Consider the following 14,101-nt stretch of genomic DNA (forward strand, 5'->3'; position numbering starts at 1 on the left):
TCTTGCATGCTCTGTTAATCGGAACTTTAGAGAAAAGCTTTTGCCACAAACTGAGCAGGAAAAAGGTTTTTCACGACTGTGTGTTCTTGTGTGTTCTGTTAAATTTCCCTTTTGAGAGAAGCATTTTCCACAAACTGAGCAGAAAAAGGGTTTTTCTCCAGTGTGTGTTCTTGTGTGGGTTGTTAAATGCGGCTTTTGAGAGAAACTCTTGCCACAAACCGAGCAGGAAAAAGGTTTTTCTCCACTGTGCATTCTTGTGTGGATTGTTAAATCAAACTTTCGAGAGAAGCATTTCCCACAAACTGAACAAGAAAAAGGTTTTTCACCACTGTGTGTTTTTCTGTGCCCTTTTAAAGACAGCTTTGAAGTGAATGAGTCAGTGTGACATGCCCTTTCACTTTTAGCTTGCCCATTATCATCATCATCGTCGTCATGAGCGTCTGATAATGTGTCCTCATTATGTGCTTGTGATGGCCCCCAGTGGTCTTCATCATCTTCTGTTATCACGTGATGACTTGAGCTGCTGCTTGGAGGCTCCGCCCCTCTGTTGTCCTCACTCTCATCCTTGTTTTCATCTTCAGTCTTTATAGGGACAACGTTCAGTGGTGACTTGTTGATCTCCTCCTCCTCCTTTTTGATGTGAGTCAAGTCTGGCTCCTCTTTCACAGAACGGAGATCGTTTTCACTGACGTCTGCAGGACACAGAAAGACAAATTTGGGTTGATAAAGTCAAAGCTCAGGCGGCGACTTTGACTTATATTGTTTTTACCGTGCTACCTTGACTTGTGCCTGCTGCATACAGAGCAATGTGTGCGACCCCGATTTGGACCGGACCATGGGGGCATTTCACAAAATTACGTCCTACGATGTAAGCCTCCCGTTAACCGCACAACAGTGATAAACGAGCATTTAAAAAGGAAGCATGTTGCGGCTGATGCCCAATTTCATTCCGGACATAGTCACAGACGTTTCTGGAAGCGAGCTGAAGTTAGCACACACAGGCTATTGTGTGCGTCTGATGGAAGACCTGTTGTGGGACCCCAACATATTGATGCAGACCACTGGGGGCCATCGCAACAAAATGACATTAAAAAAATAGGAATCCTTCAAGTGAAATATGTTTACAATTATTTCATTTTGCATTTAGAGATAGTTTCATCGTGGGTACTTTTTGCTTCCATTATAATCTGGATACCAAAAAGAATTAAAGGCATCATAGTCGCTATTTATTGCATGATTTACGTTCGTTTTTGTTTTTTTTCTCTCCAAAATGACTTTTAGCCTGCTAGTACGTTCCAACATTCCCCTTTTTACTTTTTAAAAAAATAATAATTTCTGTTTCTAAATAATATTTAAAACAAAACTATGTTTGAAGAGACAAAATCCCTACACATAAGCATTAAGCAACAACACTTTCAATCTGACTTACATGTTGACATATTTGAATAATGACTGTTTATATTAAAGTTATCCAATACATATTCAAATTAGACTAAGATACACCATAATATTATAAGAGTTCCCTGAATTATTTTGTAACTGCAATGATGCTTAACAGCCATAGGGTGTCAGTAATGAGTAACAAAGTAACACAAGACCTCCCACTTTGACAGTGCAAGCTGCATAAGAGCAGAACATCACATGGACAAAATTAGACATCATCATTGTCATTTGCATAAATTATCAAGAACTATGAGTTGCGGGGGAGATGCAAACCACCTGAGCCACAGAAACTTTATGACCAGGAACTAAATGTTCCTGGCCTTGTTGGTAGAAAAGGGGGTTGTGACGTTCTCCCTTTTTAAGCCCATAGTAAGCCAAAGATGCAGATGCATTCCTTGCAGCATGCGCTTGTTCACTGATGAGATCCGAGCAACCCTGAATGGATGCATTCAATGTATTTTAAATGTTTGGATGGGGTGAATCTACGCACATGTGCACAAAACAGTGCAAGGCCACCCGAGGTTCATTGACTCTCACCCGACGAAGCCAGTACAAAGTTAATAAATAAATAAATAAAACCAACACGTACTTGATTTAAAAAAAAAAACTTAATATTTTGTGTTTTATCCACTAAAATTGATCAACCGCCATTGATGTTTTCGCCGCAGAGTGCACATTTTTTAGAGTCGAGCAGAATTCCTTTCGTCAGGACTTGCTTGAACAAGATATAAAACCCAGAAAATGTAAAATGTTAAACGAGTTCAAATTTTATACTGGGAAAAACATGGAGTTCACCCCCCACTATTGGTTATTCTTTGGCATTTATTTTCTGCACTGATTTCATTTGGCATAAACAAATGTTCAGCAAACCGACAAGTAAAAGGCAACATTTAAAAATAAAATGGCAATAACCGTGAACGATTTCCCCAAACAACTTAATGTTGTGATGCATATTTCGAACGATAGAAAGTCGTTCTTTCCAAAGCAAATGAGAGTAAGACGTCTACAAACCTGCTTTGTGTGGCACAACACGAAGCTGCTTGCAACCTTCGCCCAGCAGTTGAAGATGTTGCTCGTTCTCTTCTTTTATTCCACAAGGTTCCTCTTTGTACTTGGATGTCGTTCTTTCACACATTTCCAAATGATAATTCCAAAAAATCCGCCCTTGATCTCTGCTTGGCGATGAGTCATGTGCCTCTTTTCGTTAGCGGCTAGCTAGTTTACAAGCTAAGCTAACTGCACCGAAAAGTATCAACACGCGAAGATGAGTTTATCGGGACACAAAGACTTAATGAAATATGTCGACGTCCTTTAGAGGAGCACTAAGGATCGAGAGACCTCATTGTTGGGACAGAAAAGCGACTGTCCTCAGCGAAGCCGGACCGAGATCTTAGATTATGGAAACAAAGCATGGACAAAGAGTGAGGAGGAACAGGAGGAGTCTTCTGAAGGTTCCCGAGGACTGTAAGAAATCTTCTGATACGGCTGAGGCTGCAAAGCAGGTTGATACATCGAAGGAGCACAGACCAAAACCACCAGCAATTTCTGGGATTACTGAACCTCTTCGAAGATCAACAAGAGTTAGACGACAACCGGACAGGCTGATTGAAAATGTTTAATGTTGTGTGATTGTTGCTAAAATTGTTGTAGAGCTGCTTGTTGTCATAAAAAATGGATAGATATTGTTAAGAAGTGAAAATAATTGATAACAAAACAAAATTATTATAATAATAATAAAAAATAATAAGAATGAAAAAAAAGCTTAGGCATTGTTTAACGTTTGAAAGGGAGATGTAATGATAGCAGTTATATCATTGGCCACTAGTTAGCAGTATTGCCCGACGTGTGTTTTGGTTACCAGACGAACAAGTGTGTCTGCACATAGACGAGAATGCAAGTCAGTAAATAAAGAGACACAAGCTTGCAGCATCACGTCACCTGCGTGACTTCTTAAGATAGAAGACGGAACATTACAGTAGCCATTAAAAAAAACGTATAGTAACAATAAAATTATTTTAAAAAAAACGTATCGTAAACATACTAAAGCTGTTGCTTTATGTTATTTACAAAGAATTTTTGTTTAAAATCCCCCTGGCTCTTCTTTTTGAGTTTTCTATATTATGTACGTATTAGTAGCTGACCTTCCCACAACTCCCTGGCAGAAGGTAGGCACTGATTTTTTTCATATAAGAGAACATTATCAGATTCCCAAGCATGAAGAAGTCCTGAGTGACATGGCAGGTGCTAAGTACTTCAAATTAGATGCATCGCATGGATTTCGGTATTCATAAATGTGTTTGGTTTGCTTCTGTGAATAAAGATTTTAAAAAAAACGTATTAGTAAATATTTATCATCTCATCAATATTTGCACAACAGAGTACTGAGTTTCGAGATCCTCACAATAATAATTCTCAAAATTATATTTATTAGCAATTTAGCTTAGTTAAGGGATATTTTATTGACAATCTAACATCAATCTACAAAGACAGAAAAAGATTGGTGGTGGGGGGCGCGAATCTTTTTCTTCTTGGTAGGGGCGGGCGTGAAATAATTGAGAAGCACTGCTAGTATTTGCAGACATTATATTCATACAATCTCGCAGCCCGAGTGAAACACAGCATTGTTGCAAGTTCGGGAGGAGAAACTTAAACGTCCCACTGCTGGAGTAGCAGCGGCTTCTCGAGGCAAAGGCGGAAGTGACGTCAGATCTTACGCGCCAATGTGGCGTTATTTTAGTTATTTTTTATTTATTTTTTTTATCAACCGAATTAAAATATTATATAGAATATATATTGAAATAGAACAGCCAGGGGTAAAAACATACACTGAGGCAAAGAAATATATTTGAAAAATACGTGCTTAAAGCATGACGTCATAAGCAAGCGCGCAGCTTCCGAAGGACCTCAACCACATCCACCGACCCGTCCACACCGGAACAAAAACAGTCCACCGCTAAATTCTTCTGATTTAGTGTGGAACTGACTGTAAATTTCTCACAGAATGTCCAGTGCTACTCTAAAGGACTACGACATAATTCATTAAGTCTTTGTGTCCCGATAACTCATCTTCGCGCGTTGATGCTTTTCGGCGTAGTTAGCTTAGCTTGTTAGCTTAGCTTGTTAGCTTAGCTTGTTAGCTTGCTAGCCGCTAACGAAAAGAGGCACATGACTCATCGCCAAGCAGAGATCAAGTGCGGATTTTTTGGAATTATCATTTGAAAATGTGTGCTAGAACGACACCCAAGTACAAAGAGGAACTTTGTGGAATAAAAGAAGAGAACGAGCAACATTTTCAACTGCTGGGCGAAGTTAACAAGCAGCCTCCTGTTGTGCTACACAAAGCAGGTTTGTACCCGTCTTACTCTCATTTGCTTTGGAAAGAACGACTTTCTATCGTTAAAAATATGCATCACAACATTAGGTTGTTTGGGGAAATGCGTTCAAGGTTATTGCCGTTTTATTTTTAAATATTGCCTTTTACTTGCCGGTTTGCTGAACAATTGTTGATGCCAAATGAAATCAGTGCAGAAAATAAATGCCAAAGAATAACCATTAGTGGGGGGTCAACTCCGTGTTTTTTTTCCCAGTTTAAAATTTGAACTGATTATTTAACATTTTACTTATTCCGGTTTTTAAATGTTGTTAAAGAAATTAAGTTTGTCATGTCATCATGTTTCAAAACTATGCAGATGTAGTGTACTTTTATATCCACTGTTGGAGTTGAGCCACCGAGAAAATGAGAAACATTTAGTAAATGAATCTTAAAAGCCAAAGTTACTCCAATGCGTGATCGTTTTTTGTACTCAAGAAGAATAGGGTCAAATAAAGACTCAACAACAACTGAATAGAGTTCCAATATTTAGTTTCTTAAATTTCTGGCATTCAGGAAATAGTACAAATACAGATATATGGGCGGCTTTGTCTTCATCTGACGAGAAACTGTACTCAAGACGAGTACTATCGAAAAATGGCGCGCTGATCTCAGCCCAGCCTCACATTTTATAGGAGGCTTTTTATGTCAAGGGTCATGTAGGTTGAATCGGTCGTCCTTTCTCCTTCCCCCGGCCCGGCCCACGTTCCAGGTCCAAGGCTGACCTTCTCAGGCAGTCTCTCCGTCTCTCCTGCTCACATTCCCCTGTAATCTCGTCAGTGTACAGATTGTGTGGTGTATGTTTTCCCAGATCAGATTATATTTTTGGGTCTTCTTGATAGCATCCCTGTGATGTCCTCCCCCAACTTGATATGTTTGTATCTTCTATGGCCTATGTGGAGAATGTGTTTTATTGTATTTGTCCATGAAGTGCTATCTGGTTTGTCATCAGTTTGACCTGAGCAGACTGAATCTGTTTGTTCTGAATGAGAGTGTGGGTCATGAAAATACTATGTGTGCAATTTTGAGGTCTTACATTTAAACTAAGTCATATAAATTTAGCATACGAATGCATCAGTAAACACCATGACTACAATCCCAGTCAATCTTATCGATGCACTGTACATTCATTTGATAAATGGTTTTTGTTTAATCAATGTCGAACATATTCAGTAAATATGAAGCTGCTCAATTAAATAATTGACCTTCTGTCCCGTAAGTGTTTAAAATAATGCCAGCAATCATAATACAATCCTTCAATAATCAGGTGTGGCCATTCCCGATAAGAAGGGAAGGCCGGAGAGAGGGGACACCTTTCCCTTTTTGCTTTTTGGGGAGACTTCTTTTGACATCAGCACGTGACAAAAATAACCAAAATGGCTGTGTCAGAGAATTTTTTTCCATCACCAATTCTGCCATGCTCGGCGACCTGTCCGGAGGGAAGCTGAGCCAGACCCACACATCAACAACAAAATATACCCCATTTTTGGCGTCACAAACAGGATTCTTGCTCCATTGATGGTCTCAAGGGTGCTGGGGCGCAGGCGTTCAACAGCCGGCCGGCTGAACTTTAGGTGAGATGCTTTTACTCACAATGGGTGTTGTGCGCCTGTGTCCAAGCGGTCGGGGCTTTTGGGGTCGTTAAAGAAAGCTTGTGCGTGTGGGTCTGCTGGCTGGTTGGTCATGGAAAATGTCCCTGTGTTAGTTTCAATTATTGTTTAAACAAGAGGCCTCTATAATGATTAAGACATTAAAAGATGTCAAAGTAACCGCACTGTGAAAGAACATACGAAAATGTATTAAAAAATAAATAAATAAATGAAAAAAAATAATGAAAGGAACTATGTAAATGGGGACTAGTGCGGGAGAAATGTGCAGAGGATAAAGAAAAGAAAGGTCTAGTGGTTAAAGAAATGAGAAATAAGAAGTGTAAAATTATAGCTATAAACAACATAGTTGTGAATAAGCTCAGTTTGAGCACAGACCCTGGCCAGGGTGTAAATTTTAGCAGGAAAATTATGAGCTAAAAATAGAAATAATGAAGAGAAGCACACTTCCACGTATCGTATTGGGCACTTTGTGGCATGGAACACAGTAAGGATCGAGGCGTACCGTTGTGTGGAGGGCCTGGGGCTGAGCCGACAGTTTCGCTGGTACGTAGCAAGAGATACGCTGTTCAGATACGTACCCTGTGATTACTCGTGTTCTGGTCGGATAATTCTGTCAGGGTCTTGCCAGCGAAACGCTGGGAAGAAGGTGGCAGGACTCTCCAAACGCGGACACAGGAAAATCAGTTTAACAAAGAGTGTTTATTGATTCACAATAGTGGAAGTCCAATCATCAATTAAGGCAAATATATCTATCTTAGCATTACATCCGTCGATAAATCAGGAGAAAACACAAAGCGCTGGCGGAGAAAAGTTAACACCAGGAAGGAGATAAACGACGGAACGAAAAGCGCTTGCACCGGCAAGGAAAAGGAAAAACGATCAACATAAATAGCTTGCCAAAAGGGCAAGAGGGAAAACCAATTGGAGAAAACGAGGAAGAAAAAGAGACCGAGCAATAGCTGGCAAAACGTGGAACACAGAGATCGCAAGAGCAAAAATGCATGAACAAGAGAACAATCGATACCAGGGTCATGAACGTGAGCAGTGCAGGAAAATTATCCGACGCCGGGCAGTCAGTGTAGGTGGCTTAAATAGTGTGTGTAATTAGTCAGTGGATGGATGTCAGGTGCGGCGCCGGTGGGCTGGTCTCCCGCTCGTGATGACGCGGGCGGAGTCGGTCGTCGGAGGAGACGCCCCTGCTCAGCTGAGAAACATAAACAAAAGTGCACATGGCAGAGAGGTGACGAAAACAACAACAAAACAGGCGTGACCGGCACGGGTCACGACAACCGGGGGAAGCAGTTAATCCAGCAGCCGACGCATGCAGCTCCCATTGCGTCTGCTCTTTCCGTTTCCGCTGCTCCTTGGCCAGGTTCTGGTGACGCAGTGCCACAGCAGGCTTGTTGTCCGCACCTGCCGGTCAACAAGGTCACGTAACAGAAGTAGGGGCGGTTATAGACATGGGTTGTGAGTGGGACGTGCTTTTGCTGTGGGTTGTGGGGTTACTGGGTGATGAGCGGTCCAAACCGAGCCACTTCCTGAAATGTGCCATCCTGTGGTCCAGCGCCATGCCAGTCACAAAGAGCTCCACTAGCACGGGGGCGCCATCGCTACCCCCTCCTCCGACAACGCTTCTATGGCTTCCAAATGCACACTTGACGCCTCAACCCGATTGGGACCCCATTCCACGATAGGGGTGCCCGCGGAGCCTCAGCATTCAACGACCGGCAGGTCTTGGCATTCCGGTGACGATTGATGGACAACAGTTTTTGATGGTGGAACAAGATATTCCACGCTTTGCAAGCTTGATGAGCAACAATACTCTCATGCTTGTGGGACTCTTGAGATTGGCCGAGTCCCTGCCCTGGACCAAACCCGCACCTGTGAAACACTGGAATTCGAGTGGGACTGAATTTCCAGAAGGGACTGAATTTGACTGTGCACATCCGCCGGGGGAAGCATATGTTGTCCTCCGTTCCAGCAGATTAGGCAGCTCTGAGACCAGGGTGGTGTTTCAGCACCCATTACGAATTCCTCTGTTATGGAACATTTTCCGAATTTCTCGGCACTGTGGTAGACAATGAATGGGTCACTCTGAAGCGAAAGCTCTGTTTGCGTCTCTGCCAGAGGGGTCGTGGACCCGGGGTCTCACTGACGTTGTGCTCTGCTCCACAGCGTCTCCAATTTGTTTTTGCTATATCTGCGCCTTCCCCATTTGACAGAGTTAATGCCGGCACAGCTTGGGGGCAAAGGGGGGCATTCCGGCCATAATGGCTGGGATGAGGACTGCACCGCTCTTGGTTTCCTCCACATCCTGGAATGGACTCTTTCCTGTGGAAAATGGATTTCATTGGCATCTCTGGTGCTCAATTTTTGTGTGGAGTGTGTCTGCTTGTTGTATTTCAGGTGAAGTGTAGATGGAGTTGGATGCAGACTGGAATCTCACTTGGAGCAAGCGACGAGGAGGACTCCTTTGAGGCTCATAAAATGTGGACCTGATCATCTGAAACAATAGTGTTTGCAAGAGCTCGTCGGTGACGAGGGCTTGGCATCTCTCGAGGGAGACGATGCCATGGGATTCTCACGCTGGAGCATGGCCTCAACTATGTATTTGCATATCATTGGACTCGTGTTTGTGTTTTGTATGTTAATGTGTCTTGTCCTATCATGCTTTTATTACGCTGTGGATTTATTCTGTTCTGTAACGGTGTTCCTTCATCCTACTTGCGTTGTGGATGCAGGTTCACTAGAAAGTGTTAGCAAGGATCTCCCTCTTTCCCCCCACTCTTTTGAAGGGGGTTGGGGGGGGGGGGGTTCACCCGAGGTTTGGAGAAGCTTTGATGCCTCCATATGGACTGCACTGGAAATTGTTAGTCTGACTGCCGGTTTGCTTAAAGATCTATCATTGCGGGGGGATCTCCTTCGTGACCGAGGTGGTTTATTTGGGATTTTTTGGAATTATTGCTGGATTTATGTGTGGTCTTGCAGGAGGTGTTAGAGTGACACCAGGGAGCAATTTGGCCATCCACTTAGTTTTCCTAGTTAAACTACCCTTATGTAGCATGCCTTGAGCATGATTTAGGTTTTAGTCAATTAGGTTTCCCAAATTTTAGGCAATGGATTCATATAAAAGGTTGGAATGGGATTTTTGGTGACATGCTGGTGTCGTTTTTGCTTTATCAGGACAAGATTTCCTCGAAGGGGGAAATATGTAGTGTATTTTTTTATTCACTCTTATGAACATTTTAGTAATTCTCTTTAACGATGAGGGGATTGGAGACTAAAGAAGTGACCAGTTTTGGTTTTGAAATTCCAATGTGAACGAGATAGTGTCCAGGAGGACAAAAGGCTTGACCAGCTCTAGGTGTGGAGCACTCGAGGTGATAGAAGCAGTCAAGATGGCACCGCAAGGCCACTTCAAAGAGCAACCACATCTGCTCTCGCCGTAGGGAGCTTTGGGGCAAAATCGAAGACTAGTACAATGAGAATGCATATGCAACAAGGTAAAGTTAGACATTCATGTCCGGTTTGGCCATTCCCGATAAGAAGGAAAGTGAGGGGACACCCTTTCCCTTTTCTCTTTTTTGGGGAGACTTCTTTTGACATCAGCATGTGACAAGAATAAAATCTCTTTCGAACCAAAATGGCTGTGTCAGAGAGGTTCTTTCCATCACCAATTCTGTCATGCCCAGCGACCTGTGCGGAGGGAAGCTGAGCCAGACCCACACATCAACAACTAAATATACCACACAGGTTAATAGAAGGTCACAAAAACATGGACCTCTTAAACAGGAAAACGTGAGTTCAGCGGTAACAGAGTTGTGTCTATGCTGGCAGATTAACAAGAAGCCACAAAAACAGATGCACGTCTTGAACCGTGTTTGACAGGAAACCGTTTAGCTCGCATTTAACAGAAGTGTGACCCAAACATTGTGTTGTAAGCTGAAACCGTTCGAACAACAGGAAGCGTGTGGACGGGTGTGATAAAGTCAAAGTGTTCGTGTTTTTCCATTCTTTATGAGTTTGCATATTCAAATTGCTTTGCTGTGCTTCAATAAAACGCTGCACAGGAGCGGGAAAGCTTTTCTCTTTGCCGGACTGCTCCTCGCAAGTGACAAAGACAATCTTGGTTGGGTGATTTATTTGTGCAGGCGTGTCTCGTTTTTGAAAACTTCTTTGACAAATCTTGTTCAAGCAATTCCTTCTGGAATGATTCAATCTGACTCTAAAAACTGTACACACTGGGGCAAAATGATCAATGGCGGTTGATGAATTTTCGTGGATATAACACAAAGGATTACGTTTTTTAAAAAATCAAGTACGTGTTGGTCTTATTTATGAAAATTTTACTGGCTCGGTCAATGAACCTCGGGTGGCCCTGCACAGTTTTGTGCACATGTGCATAGTTTCACCTCATCCAAACATTTAAAATACATTTAATGCATCCATCCAGGGTTGCACGGATCTCATCAGTGAACAAGCGCATGCTGTAAGGAATGCATCTGCATCTTTGGCTTACTATGGGCTTAAAAAGGGAGAACGTCACAACCCCCTGTTCTACCAGGGCCCCTTTAATTCTTTCAGGTATCCAGATTATAATGGAACCAAAAAGTACCCACGATGAAACTACAGTGGAACCTCGGTTCTCGACCATAATCCGTTCCAGAACCCTGTTCGAAAAGCGAATTGTTCGAACACCGAAACCATTCCTTTGCTGCTTGCACTGACTTTCTTTGGAGGCATGATTAGGGGCTAAAACACTTCGTACACCTATATAAAACGCGAGAGCAAAACGCAGCACGTCCGCACGCGACAACAGTTGGTCACGAAGAGAGAGAGAGAGCGATCTACACCCGTACGCCGTTCAGCATCCCACCCTCGCGTGCGCACTCACGCGTCATACCGGCGTTCGAACTCCGAGGTTTGTTCGAACTGCGAAGCAAGAATTTCTCTTTTTTGTTGTTCGAACTCCGATTAGTTCGACCTCAGAGTCGTTCGAGAACCGAGGTTCCACTGTATCTCTGAATGCAAAATGAAAAACTTGTAAAGATATTTCACTTGAAGGATTCCTATTCTATCAATGACATTATGTTGCGATGGCCCCCAGTGGTCCCCATCAATAAGTTAGGGTCCAGCAACAGGTGTACCATCAGACGCACACAATAGCCTGTGTGTGCTAACTTCAGCTCGCTTCCAGAAACGTCTGTGACTCTGTCCGGAATGAAATTGGGCATCAGCCGCAACGTGCTTCCTTTTTAAATGCTCGTTTATCACCGTTGTGCTGCGAAAGGGAGGTTTACATCGTAGGACGGAATTTTGTGAAGTGTCCACATGGTCCGGTCCAAGTTGGGGTCGCACGCATTGCTCCGTGTGCGGCAGGCACAAGGCAAGGTAGTACGGTAGAAACAATATTAGACAAAGTCACCGCTTGAGGTTTGACTTGACCAAACCAAATTTGTCTATTTGTGTCCTACAGACGTCAGTGAAAACGAGCTCCGTTCTGTGAAAGAGGAGCCAGACTTGACTCGCATCAAAAAGGAAGAGGAGGAGGAGATTAACAAGTCACCACTGAACCTTGTCCCTATAAAAACTGAAGATGAAAACAAGGATGAGAGTGAGGACAACAGAGGGGCGGAGCCTACAAGCAGCAGCTCAAGTCATCACGTGACAACAGAAGGTGATGAAGACCACTGGGGGCCATCACAAGCCCATAATGAGGACACATTATCAGACGCTCATGACGATGATGATGATGATGACGATGATGGGCAAGCCATAGGTGAAAGGGCACGTCACACTGACTCATTAACTTCAAAGTTGTCTTTAAAACCGCACACAAGAACACACAGTGGAGAAAAAACATTTTCATGCTCATTTTGTCGCAAAAGCTTCTCACAAAAGGCACAATTTATAAGGCACACAAGAACACACAGTGGAGAGAAGCCTTTTTCATGCTCGGTTTGTGGCAAAGGATTCTCTCAAAAGGCACATTTAACAGAACACACAAGAATACACAGTGGAGAGAAGCCTTTTTCCTGCTCAGTTTGTGGCAAAAGCTTTTCTTTAAAGTCATATTTAAGAAAACACACAACAATACACAGTGGAGAAAAACCTTTTTCCTGCTCAGTTTGTGGAAAACACTTCTCCATAAACTCAAGTTTAACAGAACACTCAAGAACACACAGTGGAGAAAAACCTTTTTTCTGCTCAATTTGTAGGAAAAGTTTCTCTCAAAAGTCACGATTAACAGAACATACAAGAACACACAGTGGTGAAAAACCTTTTTCCTGCTCAATTTGTGGAAAGAATTTCTATCGTAAGTCGCATTTAATAAAACACACAACAATCCATAGTGGAGAAAAACCTTTTTCTTGCTCAGTTTGTGGCAAAATCTTCTCTCAAAAGTCTAATTTAACAATCCACACAAGAAAACACAGTGGAGAAAAACCTTTTTCTTGCTCAGTTTGTGGCAAAAGCTTCTCTCAAAAGTCTAATTTAACAATCCACTTAAGAACACACAGTGGAGAAAACCCTTTTTCCTGCTCAGTTTGTGGCAAGAGGTTCTCTCGAAAGTCGCTTTTAACGAACCACACAAGAACACACAGTGGAGAAAAGCCATTCAGTTGCAGTGTTTGTGCTAAAAAATTCTTCACTAAACAGGGTGCTGAGAGTCACAATTGTGCTGGTGAGAATTGCAGCAATCCTTGAAGCTTAAAAAAAAAAACGGAAGGAATTGACTCTTTGTGGTAAGATGTAAATGTGATTTTGAATAAAATATGATAAATTTAATTTTGAAAAGCTTTTTTTATTGACATTAAGCCAATGTGATCTGTAGTGGCAACTCTTTCGGGTTTACTTGCCACTGTCGGAGCGGGTGAATAATAACTAGCCTGACGCGACAAAACTTCCAACTCAGGATCTTCGTTTCACAAGTTTACTAATTTTCCATAACTCAAACATGACGTGGTCGAGGTCGTCGATCGATGTGGCTTGAGGTCGCTGATCGTGGTTGCCGCTGTCGGCGCTCGTTGACCAGCGTCGGTGGTGTGGCTGTCACAGTGACTGTCAGAGTTCGTTGATCGGCGTCGTTGTTGGTTGTCGGTGATTGCAGTCACTGCTTGGCGTCGAGGAATGAAGTCGCTGCTTGGCGTCGATGATTGAAGTCGCTGATTGGCGTCGAGGAATGAAGTCGCTGCTTGGCGTCGAGGATTGAAGTTGCTGCTTGGCGTCGATGATTGGCGTCGCTGCTTGGCGTCGGTCAGAAAAACTTTGTCACCACCACCCGACCTTCTGAATGTGTGTTTTAGGCACGTCACATGACTACTATTTATATGGCATGTCACATGACTACCTTCTCACGTGTGGCTCGTTAGGTAATCAATACCGTTTCTAAGACACGCAATGCTAAACTAAATTTTCTTCCTTCATAAAATACAATTATGCATCTCAGTAATATTTAAATAATAATAATGAATTCCAAATTAGAAAACATTCCTCAATATGGCTCTTACATGATCAGTGCCAGAATAACCATTGTCTCTGAGTGATGATGAGTTGTTTTGTTTTTATATCAAACATTATCAATGAAATAAATTACCTTTTCCTGGAACAACATTTGTTAACGTTTTGCTTTTCAGTTGTCTTTTTAATCGTACTTAATGGAAAAGGTGTGAGAAGA

At 42.5% G+C, this 14,101-nt stretch overlaps 2 protein-coding genes across 5 annotated transcripts in view; one reads left to right on the forward strand and one right to left on the reverse strand.

Moving 5' to 3' along the window:
* LOC148341749 (uncharacterized) overlaps positions 1-14,101 on the reverse strand; it is a 290,141-nt gene that overhangs the window by 37,707 nt on the left and 238,333 nt on the right. The window lies entirely within an intron of this gene.
* LOC148341750 (uncharacterized) lies at positions 4,366-14,101 on the forward strand. Of its 3 annotated transcripts, none has more exons than XM_088285197.1 (3): positions 4,366-4,788; positions 11,900-12,202; positions 13,535-14,101. In XM_088285197.1, exons 1-3 carry the CDS (start codon positions 4,665-4,667, stop codon positions 13,582-13,584), a joined length of 477 nt encoding a protein of 158 aa, XP_088141323.1. In that variant the 5' UTR covers positions 4,366-4,664; the 3' UTR covers positions 13,585-14,101. The 3 variants fall into 3 exon arrangements, with proteins under 3 accessions (XP_088141323.1, XP_088141330.1, XP_088141319.1); XM_088285204.1 differs by having other exon boundaries at positions 11,900-12,100; XM_088285193.1 differs by lacking the exon at positions 13,535-14,101 and having other exon boundaries at positions 11,900-13,412.

Source organism: Idiotropiscis lumnitzeri, chromosome 2 (genome assembly GCF_059441095.1).
Source record: "Idiotropiscis lumnitzeri isolate Australia: NSW breed Sydney's pygmy pipehorse chromosome 2, RoL_Ilum_1.0, whole genome shotgun sequence".
Lineage (NCBI taxonomy): Eukaryota > Metazoa > Chordata > Actinopteri > Syngnathiformes > Syngnathidae > Idiotropiscis > Idiotropiscis lumnitzeri.